General features: G+C 40.5%; 1 protein-coding gene across 5 annotated transcripts in view; it reads left to right on the top strand.

Annotated features, from left to right (window-relative positions):
* LOC113406994 (protein cordon-bleu-like) overlaps nucleotides 1–27,579 on the top strand; it is a 237,895-nt gene that overhangs the window by 124,044 nt on the left and 86,272 nt on the right. For all 5 annotated transcript variants that reach the window (XM_026654020.1, XM_026654019.1, XM_026654021.1 and 2 more), the window contains one exon: nucleotides 12,949–13,143. In XM_026654020.1, coding sequence (XP_026509805.1) covers nucleotides 12,949–13,143 — 195 coding nt within the window. The remainder of the gene's footprint in view (nucleotides 1–12,948; nucleotides 13,144–27,579) is intronic.

The raw sequence follows: 27,579 nt of genomic DNA, 5'->3' as shown, positions 1-27,579 counted from the left end.
CTGTCTTCAGTCTGCTACGATTGCTCTCACCAGATTTACTAATGACTTTCTCTTGGCCAACTCTAAATGGCCTCTTCTCTATCTTCATTCTCTTGACCTTTCTGCAGCCTTCAACTCTGTTAATATTTCACTGTCTTCTCTTCCACATCAGCTTTTTCTTGGATTTTGGAACTTCTCTTAGTTTTCCTTTTGGCTCTCTGACTACTCCTTCAACCTCTCCATGATTGGCTCCCCCTCTCAGCTGGGCTCTGCCAGTATCTCCTAGACCTCTCTTGATTGGTATCACTTACAACTCCATCACTGGCCTTCTCCTCTTCTTCCTCTGAACTCTTCTGTGTCTTTGGATGAACTCATTCATTACTGCATACTCAGCTGTTATTTCTACATCAATGAATCACAAATACCAACCCCTCCCCAATCTTTTTAGCTTCTGTTCGATCCAGAATCTTTGTCTCTCTCACTTACAATTTGTCAGATGACTTGTCACCATCTTAAGTTCAACATCTCTCATCTCTGTCACCACTGAAAGTGCCATCCTTCCTGCCACTCAGACTAGCAACCTTTGGAGCCATCTTGGCCTTTCCCCTATCATTCAGACCCTACCCAAATATGGCCATTTCAGTCTCCTCACAATTTCCAAACTCCATCTCTTCCTTTCCAAGATACTAGCCTGTGCTTTTATTTCTCATTTCAGACTGCAGCCTTATCCCATGTATCTCACCCCATTCTCTCACTCTTCCTCCAGCAGAACCTCTTCTCTCCTTGAATCTCTGCAGCGGCTCTCACTCTTCTTCCATATCAAGTGAACACTTAATCCTCCTAATTCTCCATCACTCCTGTTTTTATTTCTTCCCTCTCTTCATCCAACATCCCCTTCTGCTTTCTTGTACTGTTTTTATTTCTTCCCTCTCTTCATCCAACATCCCCTTCTGCTTTCTTGTACTGCCCCAGCTTCTATCGGCACCACCTTAATTATCTCCTTTGACCACTCCCCATTCTGAACTTTTTGCCATAAAGCCCCATATGATTGGAATAACCTCCCTTTTAATATACATCAGGTTCCCTCAACCTCTTCCATTCCAAACTTGTAAAATTGCTTCCCGCCCTCCACCACTTATGTGAAGAATTCAAGCTTCAACAGGCAAGTCTCTTCTTTATATATGATCTGCTCTGTTTTGGGGTGGTTTTTTTTCTTTTCCAGGGCAGGGACCTTTTATCACTTTGGCACAGTCCCACTACTATACACTGTAGTGCACATACATGATGTTAGATGAATGGCTACAAATAATTTAAAATAGAGCAGAAATATGGCATTGCACAGAGTATAAATCAATCTTTAAGTGGTTCACTGGGTTGTTTGGGATTTTTTTCCTTTATTTTTTTTTCTTTAATATATCAGAGTGGTGATTGTACCCCTTTCCTCCCCTCCCCCAATTCCTTTATTGATCTAACATACGTGTTTCAAATTCATCAAAACAATATAAAACCTCCCAACAGTTTTCTGTTTCCATAGACAGAAGCATTTTGACAATGTTATGCAAAAAAGATATTTCTTAAAAGTAAGCTTTTAGCGGTCTAGGTGGAAAGTGTAGCTAGATCACCACCGTAGAGTAGTGTGCAATATACACAGATTGATTCTAGTATTTCCTGAAAGCTCAAGCTATTAAAAACTACATTCCAGCAGATGAGACACTGAAATGTCTTTGCACACTTCTGCAGCATACTATCAATCATTTCACACTTGTATGAAATGCAAACAAACCTAATTCTAACCGCTTGTCAGCATTCCAAACTGTCACCCACTAATTAGTTTGATTTTGGAATTTGCACTCAGACTTCATTTACAACCTGCGAGAACACCAGACAATAAAATTTACATTAAACTATTGACTGGAATAGAAAATATTCAATGCAGGATAGCTTTCTATGCTGCATTTGTGATTGTCTTGTCCATGTTGAATTAAGAATAGTCCAAATAAATTTGAGAATATTTACAGTTAGAGAGTTTCATAATCCAAAAAAGCATGTCAGTATTTATGTGATGTTGTACAGGCTGATAGTACAAAGTGCTTAGCCTTAGTGGGAGTCGTTGGAACTCTGCAAGTGCTAGCATCATGCCCATTGATATTTCTATGATTTAGTACATCGCGTCAATTTTAATGTGGCATGTTATGTTGTTTGGAGCTGTATGGCGTTTTAGAAAACATGGTGTTTTCATATATTCACCCACACAATTCACAATTGCTTTTATAACACATATATACACATACATTCCCATCTAGAGACATTCTATAGCAGGTTCTTGTGTGTAGTTATGTTTGTCTTTTAAAAATTGTACTTCTCACAGATTTTGAACTGTTAATAAACTATTATTACTGGGAAATGAGAAACTTGAAGAAGACAGATACAGAGTGTTCTGTGCGGAGTACTAGCTGCAAATTTAATTGGCTTGACATCGAAAGAGTTAACAGCACATTGCTGTTTGTTTCTTGGAAAACCTACCCGCATGATTTGGGAATCATTGTTTTGTAAAGAACCATCATCAACTTTAGTTCCTAGTCTTTGTGGCTAGTCACCTTCAATTTTAGAGAAACCCTTTGTTCACCCTTTATGTGACAATGACAGGAACTGAGCAGATTATGCACAAGAGGGATTAACAGCGATTATATATTCACTACATTAAATTGAGAAGGCTTTTTTTTTTCTTTTCTGTCAATGCTAAGACCTTTGAATTAAAGGAGATTTATTTCCTTCCATCTCACCAAGCTACCCAGCTCTGATTCACAAGATTCAATAGGGTCTAAATTTCTTGGCTATCACATATGACCTGAAATGTCCAGTTTGGGATCGGAGAATCCAAGTGATTTATATGTGCCTCCTGTCAAGAAAAGCTGGGTTCTAATTGTTCCTATAGAATATTTTGCCTAAACTATAAAATGTGTTAGGGACACATTGCCACTTAAATAACAGGAGATTATATGAACACAGAGAAATGTAAATCAAGCTTAGCTTCTATTCTGTTGCATTGCTGTAAGTAAAGAAGATTTTGCTCCCAGTTTTCCTTGATATCCTGATTGCTTTCCTCTTCTGCCAGTGAGATTTCCTTGCTATAGAGATGAGATTTTTGCAAATGAAATCTCATTACTGTTGGCACTGGCATGTTGTCAGGTAGTAGTGACAGAAAAAAAGTTTTATAAAATGCCCTGATCTGTTTGACTTCGGAACAATCTGAGGAGTGAGACTTCAAAACAGGACTGATTACTTGGAGCAAATGTATTGAATTGTAACATGCCAAGGGCTTGGAGGCAGAGATATACAGTTTTAAAATTTAGGGCTAAGCAGCTTGTGTTTTGCATTTATATATTTCTATTTTCAACCTGTGTTTCAATTAGTTTTTGTCTCATGAAGAATTGCAGGGTCTTACCTATAGGAAATTCTGGAAAATATATAAATTATCTGGGGATGCATATAATTAAGAATGTGTATCTGAGTGTCATATACAGTTCCATAAATTGATAAATCTGTATTCTGATATAATTTATAGCTGCCACAACAATTAATTCATCTTTTGAGATTTAGGATCAAATTTATAATGGTCTGTGTTGGTTGAATATTGGAAGGAAAAAAATGTGAATAATGACTAGATGTTGGGGCTTAGGGTTGATGTGACAGTATTTGATTTTTTTTTAGTTTTCATGAATTCACAAATGTTGTATCTGTAAGTCAAAACATGTATTCTCCATGAAATACTTTGTTTTTGACCCGCTAATGAAGCTTAAATATTAAGCAACATTAACATACTTGGATACTTAGCAACCTTTAGATACTTCATGAATAATCTATAGACTCATTTGTGGTGTTCGATATTGTATTATTGTCATGCCTAGGAGTTCCAGTCATGGACCAGGACTTCATTGTGCTAAGCGTTGTACAAACACAGAACAAAAAGACAGTCACTGCCCCCAAAATATTACAGTCTAAACATAAGGCAAGTGGATACAGACCAGTGGGGCAGTACAAGTGAACAATGACACATTATAGTCTAAATAAACAAGACAGACATAGGGTGGGTAAGGATTATAACACACAAGCAGAGCGGACAGTGTCATGGCATCAAACGGAATGCTCGTGTCACGATTTTGGTTCGTTAGGTTTTTTTGTTTTTGTTTGTGGGTGGGTTTACTTAGGAGGGGATCTGCTAAATGGCAAGAAAAGGGAAGAGGGCTAAGGAGGACAGCGTGGAGGGGCAGGTGTGGAAAGGATATGAGATACAGAGACTGTGACGGGGGAGGTTTGGGGCAAACAGCCGGTCAGCCAGACAGAGAAAGTCAGAGAACTTTCTACAGTTTTGACTGGAATGTCCAGAGGTCCCTGCTTTGGCTGCTTCTGCTCCTGTGGGGCTGGAGTCTGGGTGGCTGCTCTCTAGTTTTTACTCAAGGTACTATGGCAGGAGAAGGGGAGGCAGCACCTGGATCCTACTGCTCCCAGAGTGTATGGGGAAGGGGGAGAAAGGTGTCTCTTCTGTACGGTCCTGGACCCAAAAGGGAGTAGGGGGGGAATATAGAAATATATTAAAATACCAAATAGATTTTCAAATAAAAGGATTGACTTATGAATGCTTGTCTCTCTGAGATTGACTGTCCCTAGGTTTTGCTTCCAGGACCTCCTGTGTTCTAGAATCCCCTCTTCACGAGGGGTGTTCCTACGTTGTATATATCCAGAACGGGTTAATGAGCGGCACCTGCCACATAGAGCCTATAGGACTTCAGCAGCTTAATAGATGGTCTTAATACCTGTTGATATAATAGGTCAGCAGAGGAGTCCATCCATTCTGTTACACTGGGAAATACTGCTTAACCAGGTCACCAGTTAAATGTGATGTCAGCCTGGTCCATAGCACTCTTTGTGCACATCACAGAAAACCACCAAAATGTAGGATGCTTGATTTCTACTCCTCTGCAAACCAGAACTAAAAGAGGAGGAATGTACTAGGTCAGTGTGAAGGAGAATTAGCAGAGCTTAGCAAGAGAGCCTGCCCTCCTTATCCCTGTGTGTTTTCTGCATCCAGTTCTAGCATTTCTAATTCGAGTTGTACAAGTTCTGGTATTCACCAAATAAATTCTTAGAACATAGCTATTGTATTGCCAGCTTAGCACCTAAATGACAGCATAGGAAGCTGGGAATTTGGCTTATAGTCTCCAAAGGATTAATTCACAACCTTGAAATAAAGCCTTGAAAACACGGATGTCAAACTGTATTCAATAAGATATTGTTTGTATAAAATGAACAGTGTTACAGCCTATAGCTGGCACTATTATGGAAACTATATAGTTGCCTTTGTACTGTTAATTTTGTACTAGGAGGGTAGACTCTTTCTTTCCAAAGTTGGATGGAGTAAGATAATATGGAAATCAAGAAAAAAAGTTAAAGAAATGCAGTTGTTCTCTTAAGCCTCTGATTGCAAGTAGGATGTGCACCTCACAGTTAAAAGTCATTAGGAAATTTCAGTGATTAGAAAAAGCAAACTATATTTAAGATGACCCACTTTAAAAAAAGTCAGTGGTCTCAGTGAGTACGTTTTTGTATGTGTGTCCCTCCAGGTGGTCTGGAGACCACACTACTACGCTTTGGTTATGAAGCACGTGTTTGAATTGATTCAGTTTCTTTGTTGTCACATTTAATGCTAATGTATGGAGTTTTATAATCATTTCCAGGAGAGCATCACTAGGGTGACCAGACAGCAAATGTGAAAAATCGGGACAGGGAGTGGGGGGTAATGGGAGCCTATATAAGAAAAAGACCCAACAATCGGGACTGTCCCTATAAAATTGGGACATCTGGTCACCCTAGCATCAACCAACTTTAATTTTTACCATAGCCTCTGACTTAACCTACCTGGCATTCTAAATGGTTACTAGTAATCAGCTGTAGTGGCATTCAGCCAATCAATGTGAGTTTGTGTTAATAGGGTTTACATTTCCCACTACGATAAATACTCCCGTTGTCACTGGGCTGATGGATTTGTCTGTCCCTTCCAGGTCTTTCAGTTCACATTCATTCTCAGTACGCTCACACAAAAGTGCATCTCCCATACAGAGATATTTTTTGTTTTGTTTTTATTTTTCCTTTATTTCTCTGCTTGTTTTTTTTTAAAGCTGTTCCTGGTACTGTTACATCTAGTAGTTGCAACTCTTAAAAGAACCCAATTAATTGGTTTTTGATATACAAACTATTCAGGAGGAAATTGCATAACAAAATAGGTAGCTGGAATTTGTGGGGTTTGGCACAGAGCTGCAGAAGAAAGGCCTGGCTGTAACGCCCCCACAAGAAAAAAAAAAAACTTGACATTTTGAAAAAATTTATTGACCAGTGTGGACAGAGAACAGGAAGCCAAATTGCTATTGCAGGCAAGCAGCCTTCAGTCTCCTGCTGACCTTTAAATGTCACTTTGTGTCATGAGAAAGCCAAGGAAACTCTAATAAAGGAGGGTGGTGAGGGAAGCTGTTTGGGGGAAAAAACCTCATTGACTTTCAGCTTTATAGCCTAACTATATCTATATCTAATATAATTTTAATTGTATTAATATATTAGGGTAATATTTTTAAAGCACCTAAATGACTTAGGAACCCAATTCCTATTTTCAAAAGTGACTTAGGGCCAGATTTATTAAAGTGTTTAGGTCCCTAGTGAGATATTCAGGAACTTCTAAGCACCTAACTCCCACTAATGTCAACCAAAGTTAGGCACGTGTAGGGCTAGATTCACAAAGGGGACTTAAACTCAGCATGGCAACGCGTAACATTTAGGTGCCCTGCTGCCTAGTGCAATAAACTGCCCCGAGTTAAGTGCCTAGGCTCCCTGTACAATGCATGGGGAAAGTCCGCAACCAAAGAATGGGATTCACAGAAGCCAGCAGGCTGAGAAGGGAGCTGCCTGAGCTAGCTAGCCCATAAGATATGCTGAGGAGAGGGTTGGACCCTAAGCCTAAACCCTACCCTTCAAAGGTCAGACCTTTCTTCAAAAAAATGGAGGAGGTGGACCACAATTAGAGAGTTTGGTTGGTGAGCCAAAAAATCACCTGCCTAGGACTGGAGAAACCTGTGAGGTACATCAGAGAGTGATAGAAAAACTGAGGGAAAGCTTTGTGACAGACACTGGCCTACACCTTCTCCTTTTGTTAATAATCTGAATTAAATGTCCACAGAAGAGTGTGTGTGTTTATCACAAGTTCCTATGGCAGCACACACTTAAAAGAATAGTAAGTATTGCAGCTGACAGTGGTTTAACTTTTAGCATGTGCTTAAGTGTTTTGCTGAATACAGGGCCACCCGGGGGGGGGGAGGGGGGAAAAGTGGGGCAATTTGCCCCAGGCCCCGCAGGGGCCCCCACGAGAATGTCAGAGGCTCCCCCCACCTCCGCCTTTCCCCATCCCCCGGCGCCTCAGCACGCCGCGTCCTGGAGCGACTCTGGACAGCGCTGCAGCAGTGTGGCCCGGGCAGGGCCTGAGCTCCTCCCGCTCGGAGCCGTGTGGTAAGGGGGTGGGGCTGCGAGCTCCGGCAGGCCGAGCAGCAGGAGCTCCTGGACGCGGCTCGCTGAGGCTCTGGGAGCGGGGGGAGGCGGGGGTAAGCGGCATGGTAAGCCCCTCTGAGACGAACACCCCCTGACCCCATCCCCCCCCAGCTCCGAGCCCAGCCCCTCTGAGCCGGGCATCCCCCAACCCAATGCCCAGCTCCCCACCCAGCCCTGGGCAACAATAGCGCCACCCCCAAGCAGCGACAGCCCATTGGCACCAACCATCACCCAGCAACAGCCCATTATGTAATTGCAAATGTATACATACCATTAAAGCATTTATTGTTTTTAAATAATGTATTTAGTGTATTTTCAAATTATTAAAAATTAATTTTTGAATGTATTTCACTGGTTATTTTTTACATTTCCAAATACACGTTACTATAGTATTGCAACTTTTTTTTATAGAAGGGGCCCCCAAAATTGCTTTGCCCCAGGCCCCATGAATCCTCTGGGCGGCCCTGGCTGAATAGGAATGGATGTAAATACATTCTTAAAGTTCAGCATATGCTTAAGGACTTTGCTGAATTGGGGCCTAAATTCACTGCTGACATAAGCTGGCACAACTCTATCAGGGCATTTGTATCTGCTTGTGCCAACAGTAAGTGTTCCCTGGCTGTATTCAGAAAAAAGTAAAATGTGGGCTAATACAAATATAAGATTTCTTTCCCTTTAATATATACTGTTGTTTTGAACAATGAGCAAAAGCTCTATAACAGTCCCACACTTGCACAGTCTGTGACTGTAAAAGTTGGAAGATATTTTAAAATGTCTTTATTAATGGACATCATTGATATCTGAAGCTGTACTGGCTTTTATGATGCAGGGAAATGCAAAGGTTGTAGGAACTAAATTTGATTGTCTTTTCACAGCATGTTCACAAAATCAATAATGTATTATTAAATGGAATAAAAATAGAGGATAAACAGCCTGATTTTTTCTGAGAACCAAGGCAGACAGTTGCAATTATGAAGATTGATTCTGCTTTCACTTACACTGGTGAAAATCAAGAATAATTCATGTGAAGTCAATGTAGTGACAATAGCATAAAATAATAGTAAGTGAGAGATAATTTGGGCAAAATGTGTGTGCAAATAAAATAATTGTATTTGCACATAGTTAATTTTACAAGTGTGTGTGTGTGTGTGTGTATGCGTACACATTCTCAGTAACTGCATACCTAAACTGTCTGAAAATCAAGTCCCCAATCTATTGTTTCTAAAGGACTCTAACACGGAGCCTGATCCTATTCCCATTGAGATCAATAGAAAGACTCCTGATTACTTTAATGGGAAATACATCAGATCCAGAGTAAGAGTCTGGTCCTGGCACAGCCCTACTCATGTGATTAGTCCTCCTCATACAAAGGTATATGTTCTACAGAAGCCAATGGAAATGATGACTTGCCTGTGTGAGGGGTACTTGAGTGAGTAGAGGTCTACAAGATCAGCCCCTGGATTATCTTTCTATCCAGACTTGTGTAAAGTTCTTTTGACAAAGGGTGGGATTTTCAAAAGTCCCCAGTGTTTGCCAGACTCTGCTCCCCTTGAAGACAATGGAAGTTTGACTTCAATCCGAGCAGAGTTAGGCCAGCAGTGAATGCTTTTGAAAATCCCACTCAAGCATCAATTGGATTTATTCTTAGACTTGGCTCTCAGAAACACACAGAAATGAATTGGGCTAGTTCCTTACTTATTTTTTTCTTACTGTTTTGTTTTAGCTTAATTGTGTGTTGGTACATGTTAATGTTGCGGTGTTTCCCCCCTGACTTCTCTTCAGAAATATTAACTTGTTTAAAACAAAATCCAGCCTAAAAAATATATTTTCATGTATTTTCTTCCCAGAGTGCTCTGTTCAACAAAAAGATTCTGGTGGCCCTTTACCAAGAGTATGACCTTGGATCAAATGCAATGCCAGTTTAATACTGGATAAGTCCTCTGTTGCTGATAATATTCTGTACTTGCAGGGGAGATAGACTTGAAGATCTGAATTGTCATGTTAATCTCTAACTTCTGTGAACCTGTTAACAAGATTCCCCAACCTTTTGACACATTCAGCAAAAACTTAGAAAAGATAAATTAGTGCTAAAACTGGTTTTCTTCAGTCTTCTTCTAAGAGTGCAAAAAAGGAAACTTCTTTATATTCTACTGTCCGTAGGGTAGCATATACTCTATTATATAGAGCCAGACACAACAGACACAGTATCCAAGGACACAGAGACCCTGCAGGTTACAGATGAGATCAGGCTATCTGCTGCTGCCTAGCAGATACAGCCAAGGACAGAGTATGTTCACTTCTAAGGCTATGTCTACACTACACAGCTTTTAGCGACAGAGCTGTGTCACTACAGCCATGCCGCTAAAAGTTGTGCCGTGTAGCCGCTGTTTGTTGGCTCTCCTGCCAACAAAAAACATCCACCCCCAAGGAGCGGCATTTGAGTTGTCGATAGGAGAGCGCTCCTGTGGACAACGCGCTGTTCACGCTGGCACTTGTCGCAGTAAAACTTTTGTCTTTCGAGGGGAGGTTAACACCTCTGAAAGACAAAAATTTTGTCATTCAATTGCCAGTGTAGACATAGCCTAGAAGTTGCAGCAAAGCCATATTTATTAGAAGCCCATTCTATAGGCTGTGTTTTTGTTGAATAGGTACAAAGGTTGAGAAACCCTATTAAACCCTAAACCATAAACCCTATTTCTCATTCAGAGAAATCAGAGATGAAAAAGATATATTAGATGATGATCTAACCCCCCTCTAAATGCCGGTTATAGTCCACGAGACAACACTTATCTGGTATACTAGTACCTGGGACTTCCTGTGCCAGCTATATTTGTCCAGCCTGAAAGTTGACTGTATAGCAAGCAATCTACATAGTAATAAAGTGGCCTGCAGCCAATCTATCCAGAATTCCTACTTAAGTCCATGCTAGGTACATGTGAATAGTAGATGCAGGATCAGACTCAAATCAATTAATCCTGTACAAGTAGCATCTGAGTTCTCTTTCATACTTTATTATGGTGCCTGTAGAACACGGAACTTTATTGAGCAGTCAAAAAAACATGTGCACCATGTTTCTTCTTGTATTTTTTTTTCCTATCCAATCCAGCTCTTCATTTCACTGGTGGTCTCCTTAAAACTACACAGACTAGCATTGGGCTGTTGCAGTTTCCATATCTTGAAGAGGAATTCTTCTCTCCACACAGAAGGATAGTGCCATGGCAACCAAGCTTCACTTATTTTCACCAGTGATGAATCTGACCTGTAATGTTTACACACAGACTCTTGGCTGGAAGTATGGATGGTCTAATTAGGGAACCAAGAAACTGAGATGAAACCTTTTCCGAATCAGCTGCCACTACATGCCAGTATTTTGTTTGATGTGATTTCTGCTCAGAACCTGCTGTGTATATTTATTCTTCCTTTTTTGTGCTCTCTTCTCTGTGACATCCCAACTGTTGTGGAAGAAGATGTGCTGTCAAGCCAAGCAATTAAAAATAGTGTAAGTGTAGTGCTGATGAAAGGTGCCAGAATGACCCCCTTAGAAGAGTAGTTCTCTATCCACAGAATAGATACAGCATGGGCAGCAGCATTGCAAGCTTCCCCAGGTTGCTAATGTGCATCAGTCCTGAGCTGGGGGGGCCATCTCTTGTGTGAGAAGACAGTTCATTATCTCTGCATCCTTGACCTTGTTGCTTAGACTGTCAGCTTGTGATCGTCTTTGTGATGTGAACCTATGTCAAGTAGGAAATGGATTCTATTTTATTCTATCTAGGTTCTTTACCACCCTCATCAATGTAGTATCTAAGCAGCCTTCCAGTACTGTGTTAAAGAATGTGACTAATATCTGTCATGTGCTGTTCATTTTCTCTCTTATCTTTACCCCAGGGAGGAAATTGTGTGTTCAGTGCAGTGCTTTGGTAGTTTGCTTTTTCAGAAAACGTAATATGTCCGTGATGCTATGTATGTGTTTGAGTTTGAGAGGGAAAGGTTGAAGAAGTGCACCTTGAACTTGGAGCAGAGAGTGGTGAGGTTTGTGATGGTCCTTAGTTTCTCTTGGTGTTTGTTCCATCACCTCAGATCAGCCCCCAAGAAAGCCCTGTCTCCTGCACAAATGATCTTATACTTATGGTAGAAATTTCCATTGTGCCGAGGAATGGAGTTGCTGACTATAATCCTCGTTCTGGAGTTTTAGGTGATATTTCGATACTCTGGGATTGAGATCTGAGATCATAAGGGATTGACATGTTAACACGCTGCACATAGTTCATGGTGGAAAAGAGATGGTCAAAAATATTTTTTTTTAATTTTGTGCATTTTTCCTCACTATTTACCATCAAAACTTCATGTAGATGAAAACAGAAAAAATGATTGTTAAGTTTTGGAAAATATGTTTTCCAAGCAGCATTACAGCTAGTTAGAAAAGTGGATGAAATGAAAAAATTTCATGCATCAAAACTCATGAACATTTTCAAGAATTTTTGTTTTAATAACCAGTTGTGTGTGTGTGTGTGTGTGTATGTATGTATACAGCCCCCATTCCCATATATATAGAAATAGAGTCCTGATCCACAACCCAGTGGGAATTTTTCCATTGACTTCACTGAGTTTTGGATCCATCCCTAAGAGAAGACATCTTGTATGTAAACATTTTCATGCTATGCATTTAGAAACAGGCCCAAGTGCTGCTCTGATCTAAACCTGTGTAAATTTAGTCAGTGGCGCTTATTCTGGATCTGATTTGGTTCTTGCCTACACCTATGTAAATCAGAAATAACTCCATACAAGTCAAAGGGAGTTACACTTGTGTAAAAGCTGCATAGATAAATAGAGAATCAGGCCTTCTGGATTTACACTGACAGCAAAATTTGGCCCAAGATATAATTTGCAGCATGATGTATGGTCAGTTAAATATTTAATTCTGATTTAGAATAAAATATGTTCTCAGGAATCCTAAAGATTCCTTATTTATATTTTAAATGTGGCTTAAAATATATTTGGCTGATCACAAAGATACAGAGTTTACTTTCTAAGTATAAAAAGAAAGTCTCTTTAATTAAGTGGGAGCCTCCTCCTTTGATAAAGTTCCCAAAAACGGTTCTAATAAGTTGTACCAGGATTGACTGTTTCTTTTAAATATTAATATAAGTTTCATCTGTTGCAACTTTCACCCCCTTCTGAATGGGGTTACTACATGTCAGTTGATCTTGGAAAAATATCCATATATTGTACAGTTTGCAATGCGGCAAGTTTGACAGAGGATCATACACAATCACTCAGAACATTGTCTCAGTTTAAGGGCAATTGGGTGTAATTGTTTTTTTCTGCTTCTTCCCCACTGTTTAAAAAGTGATTGTGACCAAGTTGTACATCTACTTACAGGGCTTTGCAACAGCTCCAAATTCACCTTCAGTGAATTCACGTTCCATTACGCTGGGTCCATCACTATCTCTTGGCAACATTTCAGGAATGACCGCCAACCCAGAAATTAAAAAACGCAGAGCACCTCCTCCGCCAGTGGCAACACCCGATTTGCAAAGTATGGAGACAAGCGGAGTAGCAAAGACAACAATGCAGGTAAGAATGACATAAGGAAATGCAAAGTTGCTAAATGCACTGACTAGAACCGACCCATAATGGAGTTAGAAATAAATCCCGTTGATTGGATGCTTTGGTCAGCCAGTAAATCCTGCAGACAGTGAAACTCTTCAATAGCTCCAGTGAGGACTCTTGTTGAATGCTGTTGGAGCTTTGAATGTATTCACTCACCTCAATTGCTAGAACTGCCCCCCCTTCCTAAAGCTCCATTCCTAACTCTGTCAGCACCCTTCTAATTGAGCTATTTTTTGTTGGGCTGAATCCTAAAAAGCGAAGGGCTGCTCTCCTGTAATACAGTTATCCAGAACTGATGTTATCCAGAGCCTTGGTTCTGCCTCCAGTGCACAGGCCAGCACCGGTGTGCTAGAAGACGTATGCTGTTCCAGGTTATGTCCCCAACAAAATGGGAGGCAGATTGTCTGAATAATAGTCTGTTTCCCAGTTTGCTTCCAGGACAGCACAGGTGCCTGTTGCCCCATTTGTGAGGCTTGTGGCAAAGCCACAACTGACCCCTGAATAGACAATAAATACCTAAAGGAGGAGGAAATTTTTCAACATAAAAACAATGGGACTGAACAGTTGAATTATTATGCTGATGTTATTGTTAGTTGTTTTTATTTCTTAGTTTAATTTTAATGATAAGAATGAGCTGATGTGAGTAGTTATTGCAGGAGTTTACCCAGTGACTGTGTATCTTGTTAAATGTCTTTTACAGTGGCTTACTTTTTTCTGCCTTCCATTGAAGTAACTTCTTCCTGGTCAGGTGATCAGAAAATAACAGTATTGTACTTTAAATGCCTTATCAGATAGAAGGCTGTATAGACCGTGTTGATATACCAAGGTCATGTCTACGCAACAGAAGCGATGCACAGGCTAGCCTGCCTGAGCTAGCTTAAATCTAGCTAGCACCAGTAACAACAGCAGTGAAATCAGTGCAGCGTGGGCTTCAGTGCAAGTAGTACAAGTCCAGCACTGACTGTGGGTACATACTTGGCTCCCTATCATGCTGCAAAGCTCTCACTGCACTGTCTTCACTGCTGTTGTTACCCAGGCGAGGTGGATTCAAGTTAGTTCGGGTAGATTAGCCCATGCACACACAGACATCACTTTCCTTTGATTCTCTTCCCCTTCCATTCTCTCTCTCTCTCTTTCACTCTCACACTCAACACCCCAGACATTCCATGATTCATACCTATGACTGAGAGTCCCAAATTTCCCATTATTGGAGCTTTTCTGATAAAAATGTGATACGTATGACATAACATTAAGATTTCTTCTAGAACTTGGATAGGTGCTTTTTACTAACATCCCTTCCCATGCGTTTTGCATCAGCAACATACCTTGTGTTGCAATGTTTGGTGCACTGTGTATATTTTTAATTCCTTTTGTCTTCCATGTTAATAAATAAATTGATGCTCCTAAAATTAAACATTCACTGTGTTTATGAAACATGGATATTTCTGAACAAATGTTATGGCATTTTATAAGACATTTACACAAGTATAATCACAATATAAAGGCTACACTGTTTCGAGCTTATCTTCATTTAACATGGCATTTACATTTTTAATTTTGGAGCACAGAAACCTTTTTAGCATGCTAACATTCCCAATTTCAGTATTGTTTTCACATCACTAAAAGTACTGCTTTCTGGATTGTCTGGGAACAAATATTTCTGTATGTTGAAAGTGACATAAAATACATCATTTGTTATCATTTTTTTTCTTTAAAAGAACAACATTTTGTAGAAGGAAAACAGATGTGTAATTGAATAGGGATCATATATTTTCCATATAATAGTGTTAATTTGGGACACTAGAAATGTCTTGCCTAGTTTACAAAGTCAATAAAGTTGAAGTACTGTAGATTATCAGATCAATTGTTTGAGTTCATCTGAGTGCTCCTTTGTCCTATTTTTGATGGGGAAAGGACATCTCTATGAAAACAATTGTGCAGTTCAAGACAGCAAACATGGGTAATGTGCTTCTGAAGTGCCTTGTTTGGCAAGCTGTTCACAACCTATACTGTAGAAGATGATCCAACATAAATGTAAGAAATCCAGCAGAAATGAACCAACAATTCCACGAAGCAGTTGAAACCTGAGAAAAAAGATTAGTTATTTGATGTTGCATGGTAAGGTAGCAACAAGAGCATTGTTTATACAGAAACGCAAACAGTACTAACCTTATCTACGTGCAGACCATCCAGTTTGCTGTGGAAATAGAATAAAAAATCTCAGGGTGTTAGTTTATTTCTATAGTTTATGGGAAAGAATTAACAAATGTATTTTTTTTAGGGAAGAACGTCAATTCCTTATTAATGGACTTCCTTCCATAAAAAGATAAGATGTTTGTTTAGAAAACTTTATTTATGTGCAACTGTTACTAACAGGAAGATCCTGCAAAAGGAGAACGTTTATTTTCAGTGAGGCTAGCAGATTATTAGAAAATGAGAATGGTAGTGTTCTGAACTTGAAAAGGATTTTTACCTTTAAACTGAATCCGTTTCCCTAAAAGCGGTATAGAAAAGTGAGTACTGGAGGCGTAGCAAATAAACTTACCCTGACCCTCTTTCCTACTATTTTTACCCACTATTAAGCTCTAGGACATTCGATTTTTATAGCAGTGTAGATAAATCGTAAGTGATACATTTCTCATGTCTGTGCCCAGTGATTGCAATCTGTAACAGCCATATGCAATGAGATTGGAATATACCTCATTAATTCGTTAGATTTTCTTCAATCATTTTTTCCAGATAGTCAGATAACTGCTTGCTATGTAATCTAATCATATCTCGACTGCTGTCTCAGAGGGGCATATAATGATAGTTGACCTCTATGAGGGAAAGACCGCTGGAATGACCTGCTAAACATTTGCCTCCCAAGACTTGCTCACGGGTAGTATTTTCTCCTAGTCCCATTAAAAAACCCCTACTAGAAAGTATTCATTTATATTCAGAGCACAATTAAACAGTGTTCCAGACTGTGCAGAGTTTCCACTCAGTAATTTACAGCAGGGAGGGAGGATAAAGCCCAAGAAGGGAAGCCAGTTGTCTCTTCCCTCAAGACATTTTTTTTTAAAGCATCTGCCTTTTGATGCAATTTATTATAATGCAAAGTCCACAAAAAATATTCTTCATAAGTATCATCGTGAGCCAGGGATAAAATACCTGTCCCGGCAGGGAATATAGAGGGTGGAACAGGCTGCCTCAGAAGCAGGGGAATCTTCCCCATCTTCAGATCTGATATTGAGTTCACAGACCATTCAGATTAGTTTGCCAATTCATGCAAAAGGCATTCTGTGAGGGCTCAGCAAAAGGTGAACCCCTTTTTCCAGCAATTCCTGTACACCATCCAGAGACCTTAGTGATCCTGTTAATAGTGATGGTGGAAACGTTCAATGGTGGAATTTTTGAAATTTCAGTGACAAATATTCAAGCCTTTTTGTTTTGACCAGCTCTACCAATTAGGGAATATTATTTTATTTGTTATTGACTCAGAGCCAAAAATGTTCTAAGTGCTGAGCTACATGAAAAATGAAAAATCTCCATGCCCCGGAGAGCTTACAGTAGAAGAGAAGTAGGGAAAACTAGGGACACAGGGAAATCCAGAGGAGCCAACTATGACTGGGGTTCCCTTATGCTAAGCACTCTGCAAATACAGTCCCTGCCCCAAAGACTGTACAGTCTAAATAGACAAGACAAACAAAGGTTAGGAGAAAGGTAGTACTATTATCCCACTGTATAGATGGGGAACTAAGACACAGAGAGACGTGAGGGTATGTCTACACAACATCTGGGAGATGTAATTCCCAGCGAGGGTAGACGTACATGCACTAGCTTTGCTTGAACTAATGCACTCAGGGTAGCTGCCCAAGTACAGTCCCACCTGACCTCAGGGGTAAGTACTTGGGGTGGTTAGCCTCAGCCTCTGGCCCGACCGCATTGTTGTTTTAGGTGCTAGCTCAAGCAGAACGAGCATGTGTACATCTGCCCATGCTGGGGATTACACCTCCCAGCTGCTGTGTTAGACGTACCCTGAGTGACTTGTCAAGGAAGTCTGGCAGAGCTGGGAATTGAACCCAGAGCTCCTGCATCCCTGTCTAGTGTCTTAATCACAAGATCTATTTTTTTAAAAAATATTTGGTGCAGATTGTGTCATGTGGGCATCGCAGGAGAAATGAGCCTTTAGGAGGGACTTGAAGGCAGGGAGAATAGTGAACTGGCAAACTAAGGTAAGAGGAGCATTCTGTGTGTAGGGGGTGGGAAAAATACAGAGGTGGGAGCAGGAAAAGACTGTAAACAAGGCACTGAGGGCTTTGGCCAAGAGCCTTTTTCCAGTATGTAGATAGTTTATTCAACATGACATCTTAAGGTTTCAGGAAACAACATCAAAAACAAAAAGGGACTCTTCAGCCACCCTCATCTACACGATAGACTTAATGTCAACCCCAAAAGCCACAAATACAATTTCTGTGGAATGTGCTATAGGAGCCACATGCTGGTTCTCTTGCTGTGGATGTTTAAAAAAATCTTATTTTATTTTCCCTTTTTTTTTTTTAATCTGTTGTGGGTTGGTATCTGAGGTTTGTTATTAGCCAGTTATGGCTCCCTTAAGGAGACAGACAGATGAGGCAACATAACAGAGCAATTGGCATTCCAGTGTTCATTTCAGAGCATCTTTAATTTTATTCTAAATTAGGGTCAGCTCCTGAGTTGGTGTATATTGGAATAGCACTGTTGACTCCATATTCCACAGTGTTCCCTTGCTTTAAACAGATTTTGCCATTTTTACCTATGTTCCCAGGAATGTTTTGAGATTGCTGCTGTTAGAGGTGAATTGATGTAGATTAACTGATGTGGGTTTTGCCTTACTTCTTCAGTTCCTCGCCTGCATCTCACTTAGGGCTTAATCAGGCAATACTGAAGTCAATGGGAGTTTTGCCTCTGAATTATATGGCAGCAGGATCAGATCCTTAGGGGCAGAATATTAGGCCCCAATCCCTCAGACACTTAGGTGCATGCTTAACGTTACTCACATGAGTATTCCTGTTGACTGCAGTGGGAGTAAAGTTGTATATTTTGAAGTGTTTGAAGGATCCAGGTCATAGAGAACCAACTTATTCACAGTATTGGTGGAAAGTTTTATTTTCCCCTGTTTTTATGCCCTAAAGGAAAGGTTAGTCCTGAGATTAGTGTTGTGTAAACAAATGTAAATCAGACCTTTGTAAAAATCTTTTCACGAGGAAGTAAAGTGGCTGTCCTTTTTAAAAAAAAAAAAAGTGCCGGTTTTCTCCTAGAGACCTAGATTAGTGTACCTCAATATTTGCCGTACACCTTTCAATAAATAGTGGGAAGTAGAAGTGCAAAGAATACTGGAAATACTGAGGGAACACTATTTAGTTATCTAAGCCAATTGGCAAGTTTCTAACACTGACTTCTGTGAGGTTTTTTTTAAAGCTGGTGGAGACAGATAGCTTTTTAAGTATATGATATTTCCAGCCCATTTTCTACTAGCAGAAGTTCCACTGTCATCACTAGTGTGTGATACCAATGCTGCTGAGATAGTGAGCTGACTGGTTAAACAGTCAGTGCTCGGTGGCCTTATCACTCCATTTACAGGGATGCCCTAACTTGTAAAAAGCCAGTTTATCCACAGCAGAAGCATCCATTTTCTGTTTTTAAAAAATCAGTACAAATAAATACCAGTGCATGGGGCCAGATCTTTGGCCACCCTCTGGTGCACAGCCTTGTGGGCATGACTAAAAGCAGAAGTGATTGCCTGCTGCCAGAATGGTACTTTGGGGGCCAGTGAAGATGGGTCCAAGTTAGAGCTACTCTGAGGATGTTTTAATGTACATTGAAAATGGCCAGCCTTGGATCAGGGGACATAAAGTCCCCTTTGCCTCTTCCGACTTGGGGCCCTGGTCTGATTGGAGATAGATGAGACCCGAGGGATAAGCCCATGTTCTTTATTTTTATATGTACAATCTACGGAAAGGACCAAGGTTTTCTGAGGACACCAGTGACTATTCTGCACACAAATCTAGGACAGCTGTGGCACAAAATGAAATACCACTACTGCTGGCCCAAGGAATCTCCCAAGCCCCACACTTGTGGGGGCCGTTCCCTACTGGTACTCCTTCTAGGTATCCCCTTCCTGTACTGGAGACCGTAGGCCAAATTCATCCCATTCTATGACCCTGAAGAAGTACAGCTGCTGGATTGGCATCCGGGACCTGCACAGCGGCAGGGGCAGAGGAAGGCCCTGAGTTGGAAGGTCACATCAACCCCCTCAGCAGCTCCATACAGATTACTAAGGAAACATCGCTCCAGGCTTTATTTCCTCTACCATAGCTCTCCACATCTCAGGGGATCCCAACTGCAGCTGTGGCCAGAGGAGGCACTGGTAGCACAGCTCCACTGGAGCCAAGCTGCTGGGGGCAGAGCTGGAGTCGGTGCACAGGGCCTCTGCGGTCATGGGTGGATGAGCCTTGTCTTTTATGGTGCCATAGGATCCTCTGAATTCTGAAAGTGCCAATGGTTGTGGGACCAGAACAATTTGGGGGAAGGGGCAAAAGGAAATGTTTCCTCCCCCATTAGGACACCTTAAACAAATATTACTGTGGTAGGGGATGCTCTGGGCCAATGGGTGTTGGGTTTTGTTTGTTTGTTTGTGTGTTTATTTGTTTGTTTGTATTCTGTCTTGTTGTTTAATAGTGCACTTAAATGGCTACAATTAAGACTTGGAAGTTACTGCCCTCTCAAGTGAATATGGGACAATTATCCTAGCGTTGGGTGCATGCTTAGCAAGCCAGCTGCGTGCTATTCACACAAAAAAGTCAATTTTGTCAACCACAGAACAAATTAAGATTTAAGTGTTTTGTTTTAAATATTTTAATGTTATTAAAATAATAACAGGAAAAGAAATGGGATGGGAGAGACGTGAATAAAGTATGCTAGCAATGAGAACTAGCATGTGTAAGAAAGAACCATTGGAAGCATTAGTGTTTTATACATTGAACCAGATTTTCAGAAATGGACTCTAAATTTGCATTCCCCGAATTTCCCATACAAATGGGCATTTGTGCACGTTGGCTTGTATGCACAAATGTTGTTTTTGCATGCACTAATTTAGAAGCCACTTGAAAAATTTGCCCATTATCTCTGCCTTATGAATTACTAGTTACATAGTTAAAAACATGGGCCAAGATTTTCAAAAATGGGTGCCTAAAGTTAGGCTCTGCAGTCCATAATTAGGCAACTATTGAAAGGCTTCATTTACAAATGTTCCTTTGCTCCCATTGAAGCCTCTTGCGCAACACCTCTAAAAATTAGGCCAGCTTTATTTAACTATCCTATCATTCTTCTCTATGTCAGTCTCTACTGGGACAGTGTTAGTGTAGATGGGACTCACAGGTGTAATAGCCTCACCAGTGCAAACAGTCTTCCCATTAGTGCCCCCACAGTGCACCTGTCACTACAGAGGTGACCTGTCTCATAGCTGGCTTCCACAGATCAATTGCCACTCTTCCACTTTGAGTTCTCATCCTCCTGGACTAGCACTATGAGGTCATGGCTAGCTGACCACGGAGGTACAGACAAGTCTGTTCCTCAGTCTGAAATTATGCAGCCACTGCTGACCATGCCCGGTCTTCAGAATGACTTGTGTCCACTAGTCTGTGGTCACAGCCTGAACCCGGGAGCAGTGTTCCAGCTGATGAACACCATCCCGTTGTACTGCACAGAGCCAGCTACTCATAGGGAGAAAACCATTTCCACAATCTCCAGCTACTACTGGTCTTGTTCTCCATTCCTCACAAATACTCTCAGGGTACATCTACTCTTGGAGAGGGGTTGTGATTCCCAGCTCAAGGAGACTTATCCGCAGTAGCTCTGATCCAGCTAGAGTGGTAAAAATAGAGTGTAGCTCCGGCAGCGTGAGTGGCGGGAGAGGCTAGCTGCCTGAGTAGGTGCCTAGCGTCTCAGATGGATATATACTTGGTGGCTAGCCACAGCTACACTCTATTTTTAGTGGGCTTGCTCGATGAGCGCTAGCATGGATATGTGTCATTGAGCTGGGAATTTCACCCCCAGCTCTAAGTGTAGACATACCATTAGAGCACCTTCTGCTATTCCCCGCAGGCATTCGTAGAGCACCAGCTGCTATCTTGCTCCAGCCCCCGCTGAGGCCTCACAGCTGTTTTTCAAAAGGTTCAGCAAAAGCCTTGCTTGCTGAGCAACAGCAGAGCATTGATCCTAGCTTCTCTTTGGAGATGGGAACTGGGTTGCAGGATTTGACCTCTTTCCCCACAATTTTCTTGGGCTCCCAGAAGCCATTGCTTCAGAAAGATGTATGGGAAATACCCAGAGGGAGGTGCAGCTGCAGTGTCGTAGAACAGGACAAGTGTGGACACAGGGCAAAATTGCAACTGAATAGGAATGGCTAGTGTAGACACGTGGCACAGTTGGCATTCGCTATGCACCAGTGCTATCCCACCTGTTCAATTAACATCTGTTCTGTTCACTAATGTAGACAATGCAAGAGTGTAGAGTAAAACGCAGTCTGTTTTCTGCTGTATCCAGCACACCGTGTCGTAAGTTTCCCTTGGACAATCTTTAGAACCATATTTAGCATGAAGGAATATCCAGTCTCTTTAGGATCAAGCTGGTGGTCAATTTTAAATCTCCTCAAATGACAACAGTGATGATATTTGATTAGTCTTTGTTTTGCTATGCTATGGGAGTGTAGGGTTTATGTCGTGAGTGTTTTTTCCCTTCATTTTCTACCTTATTCTGTACTTCTGTGTAATTTTCTGCTTTGGATCAAGGTCATGAATAGTTCAGTGTTGGAAACAGATTCCAGTTGTATCCCATGTTACCAAGGAGCCCTTAATTCAACAAAAGGGATGGGTGGATTCCAATCAATATCTTCCTTTTGTAGGTTACACCTAAGTCAAAAACATCATCACAAGTTATCAAAATGCGGGCGTATGTTTTTATCTCCCTTGAGGAAGGGAGGTTTCTTTTGACTTCGAGGTTTTGTGGGTCAGGTCTTCTCAACCTTTGTCTCATGACACATTTCCTTTCTTCTTTCAGCGGGTTGTGAATGTTTTTTCTGTGGAGCATCCAGAAGACATTTCATTTTCTAAGGCAGGATGCAGTGAATCAGGTTCTGCCATAGGAAAAAGCTGTTTTTCAGAATATGTCTTTCCCTGCATCTTCTAGATTAGTTTCCAGCTTTTATACATTCCCTAGGGACAGGAAAACAAAATTGGTTCCCAAAGAGAAAAGAGCACATGGCTTCTTTTCAAAGAAAGTTAAAAATCTGGTTCCTGTCCTTTCTTTTTTCTTCTTCTTCTCTATGGTGTATAAAGAAGTGGGTTTGTTTTCTTTTTAAAAGTTCTTTTGCCTTTGTTTTTACTTTAGGAATATCAGGAATGTCAACTTCCGGTGTTCCCTGATTTTACTGTAGGGCTTGTTGGAGCTCTCAGAGAATCAATATTTTAATTAAAAGTACAGGGCTGTTGAAACTTTAACGAAGACACCCTTTCTCCAAAATGTTCATTAGTCATTGAAATTAAGTCATTAACATCAAACAGAAAAAAATCTTACTCTTAGAAAAATAAATAAATAAAAGTGCTACTGTACTCTTATTGACAGGCTGAGGACTGGGTTTCAACCAAAACATGACACTTTTGGCAACACTGTAACTTTGCTGAGGAATTTATTCCAATACTTATTCTTTGAGTGCCATCTCATCACCAACACTATTACCTGTATCACCTTGAATTTTCTTGGCAATCTCCCCAGTAGTCGTAGTTGTAACCCTGCTTTAAAATGGTTTGGGGTAATATGGATATGTTTTTAGGGGTTGAATGCTTATAAGGTCCATCCCTGGGGGCCAAAGACACAGCACCTTTTAGAGCTCCTAGGAGGGCAGGAAGAACGCAGCCGCTGAGCCAACCTGTTACAGGATACACCACTCTGTTCTCAATCTACCTTCTGCCACTAGGCTCCTGGGCACTAGCCTCATGGGTATGTCTACACTGCAACTGGGAGAGTGTGCCTCCCAGCCGAGGTAGACAGACATTTCGTGCTAGCTTGGCTTGAGCTGGCACTAAGATTAGCAATGTGAATGCTGCGGCACCAGCAGGGACTCAGAGTAGCCACTTGCACTCAGGCCCACAGGATATTCCAGAATAGGCCCATAACGGAGATTCCCCACATTCAATCTATCATTCCTAGTTAGACATTTGCAGTACTTTTTCTGCTTGTTTTCTCAGGGAGGGAGTTTGGTCTCTTGTCACAAGTCCTTGTGGGGCATGCAGCAAAGTTGGCGATGGGGGAAGGCTGTTGCACTCCTCTTCATGTCTGAGTTGAGGCTGTTAGGAGCAAGTAAAGTGAAGCACGCAGTGGTAGTAAGTTTCAAGCCCCCCATTCTCCTGTCTGACTGCAAGTTAGGATAAAAATAGGGTGTAATGCTGTTGGAGAATACTACAGAGGCACTTATCCACACATTCCTCTCATAGGATCTGAACCCATACCCACTGGCACTACTCAGTGGCACCATTCCCACTGACTTCATTGGAGTGACCCATTAATTCTTTGTTTCACTAGGCAGGAGCAGCTTGGCAGCCATGCAGCAAGACTTTCATTAATGCAACATCAGGAACCTTTGCATTCCTAGTCCTGCTCATCAGGGATTTTTTTGGTTTTTGTCTTCTGCTCAAAGCATAAAACTCCACACTTGCACTCTGTGAGGTGAAGCTCTGTGTTAAGTCTAAATGGTCCTTTAAGGAATAACTGTATCCCCAATGTGAATTTTTACACCAAACAATTTAAAGCAACTTGCTTGATAGGTGCGCAGCTGTAAATGGCCTGGCACTAGAACTGCATTATTCAGGACATGATGAACTTGTACAGTGCAGATCTGATTGCTGGTGCTTAGCAAATAAGAATGATGTTTCTAACCTGTCAGAATACACTGGGGCAAATTCATCCCTGCTGAAACTCCACTGGCTTCAATGGAGTTATACTAGAGATGAGTTTAGACTGAATTAAACCAGTTCTGTGAGAGTGTTGGACAGTGGTTTATTCTAGAAAATCTAAATGACCAGGTGAGAAATGATTCTGAAGCTGAAAATTGTAATATAAACTCAAAATTGTAACTATCTGGGGTTTTTCAAATGTTGCTGCTAGTAATCTTATGCTATAAAAGCCAGTCTTAAACTTGTTTTCCTCATCAGCCAATAAATTGTGGGAAGAAATAAATCAACTAAATTTTGCAACAGTTACCAATCATAAATCTGAAAGTTTTATCTACCTAATATTTCTGCTGGATTTGTACCGGACTATAATGACCCCATTACACAATCCATTATCAAAATGTACTAGAACTCATTTGTAGAAAACAATAGCATGAAGTAAAGGAGGAATGAGGTCCTTACAATGACGTCTTTTGGGCATTCTCTTAAGGTAATGGCTATGGAATTAGAACACAGAATAATTAATTTCTAATTTGAAACTTATTTGTTCCTCTCTCCTTAAAGAGATAGCCGAACGAGACGTACCCAAAGATACAAGCTTGTTCTATTCATGTCTGAGAAGTTAATGTTCGTGTGGTAAATATGAAATCAACTGATAGCACTTAACATTTGCTACACACTCATAAAGCACAATTTAACTAGACAACTACACAGTGATTCTGCTAATGATACAAGCACCAAATTAAAATAAAAGGGAGAAAAATGCCATGGCATCTAAAGACATGTAATGCACTTCTGAGAGTGGTCACATTTAGATTGGGAAACGTACAGAGGGTTGACAGGACTGTTAGCAGAGGGAATGATTTGGCCCAATTTTTTAAAAAAGAAAAAAATGATCCCTAACTATAATGAATTCTGGGCCTTTACATGCATATTCAATCATAAGCTAAAATGTATAAGCTCTTTAAAATAAAAGTTATCAAAGGCTACTAGCATAGTGATTTATATTAAATCTCTCTAGTGCTTGTGAATATATTTTCTTAACATCTTCTAAGAGTGTCAGTTAAGTACATATTCCACTTGAATAGTACACATGACATAATTCTCTTCTCTGTAAATCTAAAGAGTTTCCACAGTGTGAATCCAAATTTCCTCCCATCCTTTCCTCATCTCCTGCTGTTCAACTTTGTGTTGTTGCAGAGTAATTTGCTAGCAGCGAGTGTCCAATTTATAAAAGTAAAATTGCAGAAAGTGTTCTAATAATATTTTCCATTTTATTCAGGCAGCTTCCTTCCCTAGTAACTTTTGTGTCCCCTTTTTTGGTCTCATTTGTCCCATAGTTTTAAATAGGTTAAAATGTCCCAATATGATGAGCCAATTAAAAAATCCCAACTTCCTCAGTCCCAAGGCAATTAAGGGTCATTGATTTGCTTCTGAAATTTGGCAAGGGTGAATGAGGATGTTATTGTGAGAGTTCAAGTGAAGATTTAGGGCTAGATTATGGCCCAAGCTGCATCGCTGCATAGACATGCAATGGCCCTGTGTGGATCAGTCTTGCAACCCTGTCTCAACCCAAACTCCCATTCAGTGTATTGGGAAATGAACACAGGTACTTACCTTTTGAACACTCCCTTCACAATGATTGCTTATTTAAACTGTGTTCCACTTCTTAGCTTTAGATTTTAAAAAAGTAATTGGACATTTATAATAAAAACTGAAAGGAAGAGAGTCCTTCCTCCCTGTGTTTTTTACAGCATTTTACTATACAAATGTTTATTTTTGAAATTTTGAGTTTAGTGCAATTTGCCAAATATGCCCAGAAAAAAAACATTAACCTACCCATTCGAGAAAAACATGCGCAACGTCAGCTGAATTCAGTGGTGGCTTAGGTTGCACAGCAGGTATAAATTAGGGCTAGATTGTTCAAAGTGCTGTGTGCCCTGCCCTCATCTCACATTAAGTTTATGAGCATTGAAGGCCCTGCAAGATCCCTCAGGCCGCAGCTTTTCTATTGGCTTCTGCAAGCTGGGTTATGTACCGCTCCTACCCGGTCAATCACATAGTTCTAGCACACCAATCCACTCAGTCCTGGAATGTGATGGGAGCTCTCAACTCCCGGCGAAGTCCGTGGAAGTTGGGGGCTTTCAATATATCACAGAAACACATGCAGTTTTAATTTACATACAAAGACTCTGGCCTAATTAATAGAGCACTGGATTGGGGCTCAGAATATCTGGTTCCGCTTGCCTACTGGGTGACTTTTGGGCAAGTCATTTCACTTCCCTGTGCCTCAGTTTTCACATTATGTAAAATAGGGATAATAATAGTGACCTCTTTTGTTAAGCACTTTGAGATGCACCGATGAAAAGCGCTATATAAGATGTAGTTACTGTTATTTTATTATCTGCACGCCTCTAGTGCAGAATTAACCCCATGTCATCAAAAACCATGTGTGAATACAGGATTTGTTCAGAGTGAGATTTGAAAGGAAGGACTCTGATTTGAAATTGGAGTTAATAAAACAGCACTTTTATTTATTTATTAGAAAACATACAGATTGGAAGCTTAGAATTCAAATTATTTGTACGAAGTCTCTTTGGGAAAGCATTCCCCCCAACATGGACAGCATTCCTAGTCTTTTGCAATTGTGAAATTGCTTCTGGCTGAGAGTTCATGGAGCAACTACCAACTGTTTCAAAACAAACTATGCTACCTGTCTTGGGAATAATACCATAATTTACCATCTGGTGATATCATGATAGAATCACTTGACCTCCACATGTGGTCTCCGTCAAGTACTTCCTTGAAAGCTGGCAAGACAGTCAGCACCCGAACATACTGTTCTGTGCAAGCCTGCAATTTGGCAGGGTTGCAGCATTTAGTAAATAAAGTAAATTTCATCTGGCTCGCCAGTCACACAGACAAATGGCATATGCTGATGTCATGTTCAGCTTAAACTCTCATTAGAATGAAAATGTGTCAAATAATTATTAATCTCTGAGGGCAAAGTATTTGTGGGCATTAGATAGAACAACTATAAAATAATGTTAAGCAGCGAAAGCTCTTAAGAAGTGGCAACCAGTAAATGGGGAAAAATGATTATGTCCTTGCTCTGTTTTATAGAATATAAGCTTATTTCTATAAGAAACCCCATTTTCTCTCTAATTTTCATCCTTAACTCCACTGATGTAAATATTTTGATTTTTGAAAGGAAAGAAATATACCAAAGAGTGACTTTCTGGAAGACAACTAGATAGGGGCATGCTTGTAATTTAAATACTGGTAAGTAAGCAAGAAAAATGTACCAAAATGAATGCAGTCCAATAGTCAGAGCTCTCAAGCTGGTTAGAACTCTGAATTGTTTCTCATTTAAATTAATCCACATTCTTTTCTTTAAAATAAAATCCACACTTTGGGCTCTTTGGGTGGT

Source organism: Terrapene carolina, unplaced genomic scaffold (genome assembly GCF_002925995.2).
Source record: "Terrapene carolina triunguis isolate 2854851 unplaced genomic scaffold, T_m_triunguis-2.0 Scaffold179, whole genome shotgun sequence".
NCBI classification, from domain to species: Eukaryota; Metazoa; Chordata; order Testudines; family Emydidae; genus Terrapene; species Terrapene triunguis.
Note: the sequence above shows the minus strand (reverse complement) of the source record. Positions and strands in the feature narration are given on the sequence as shown.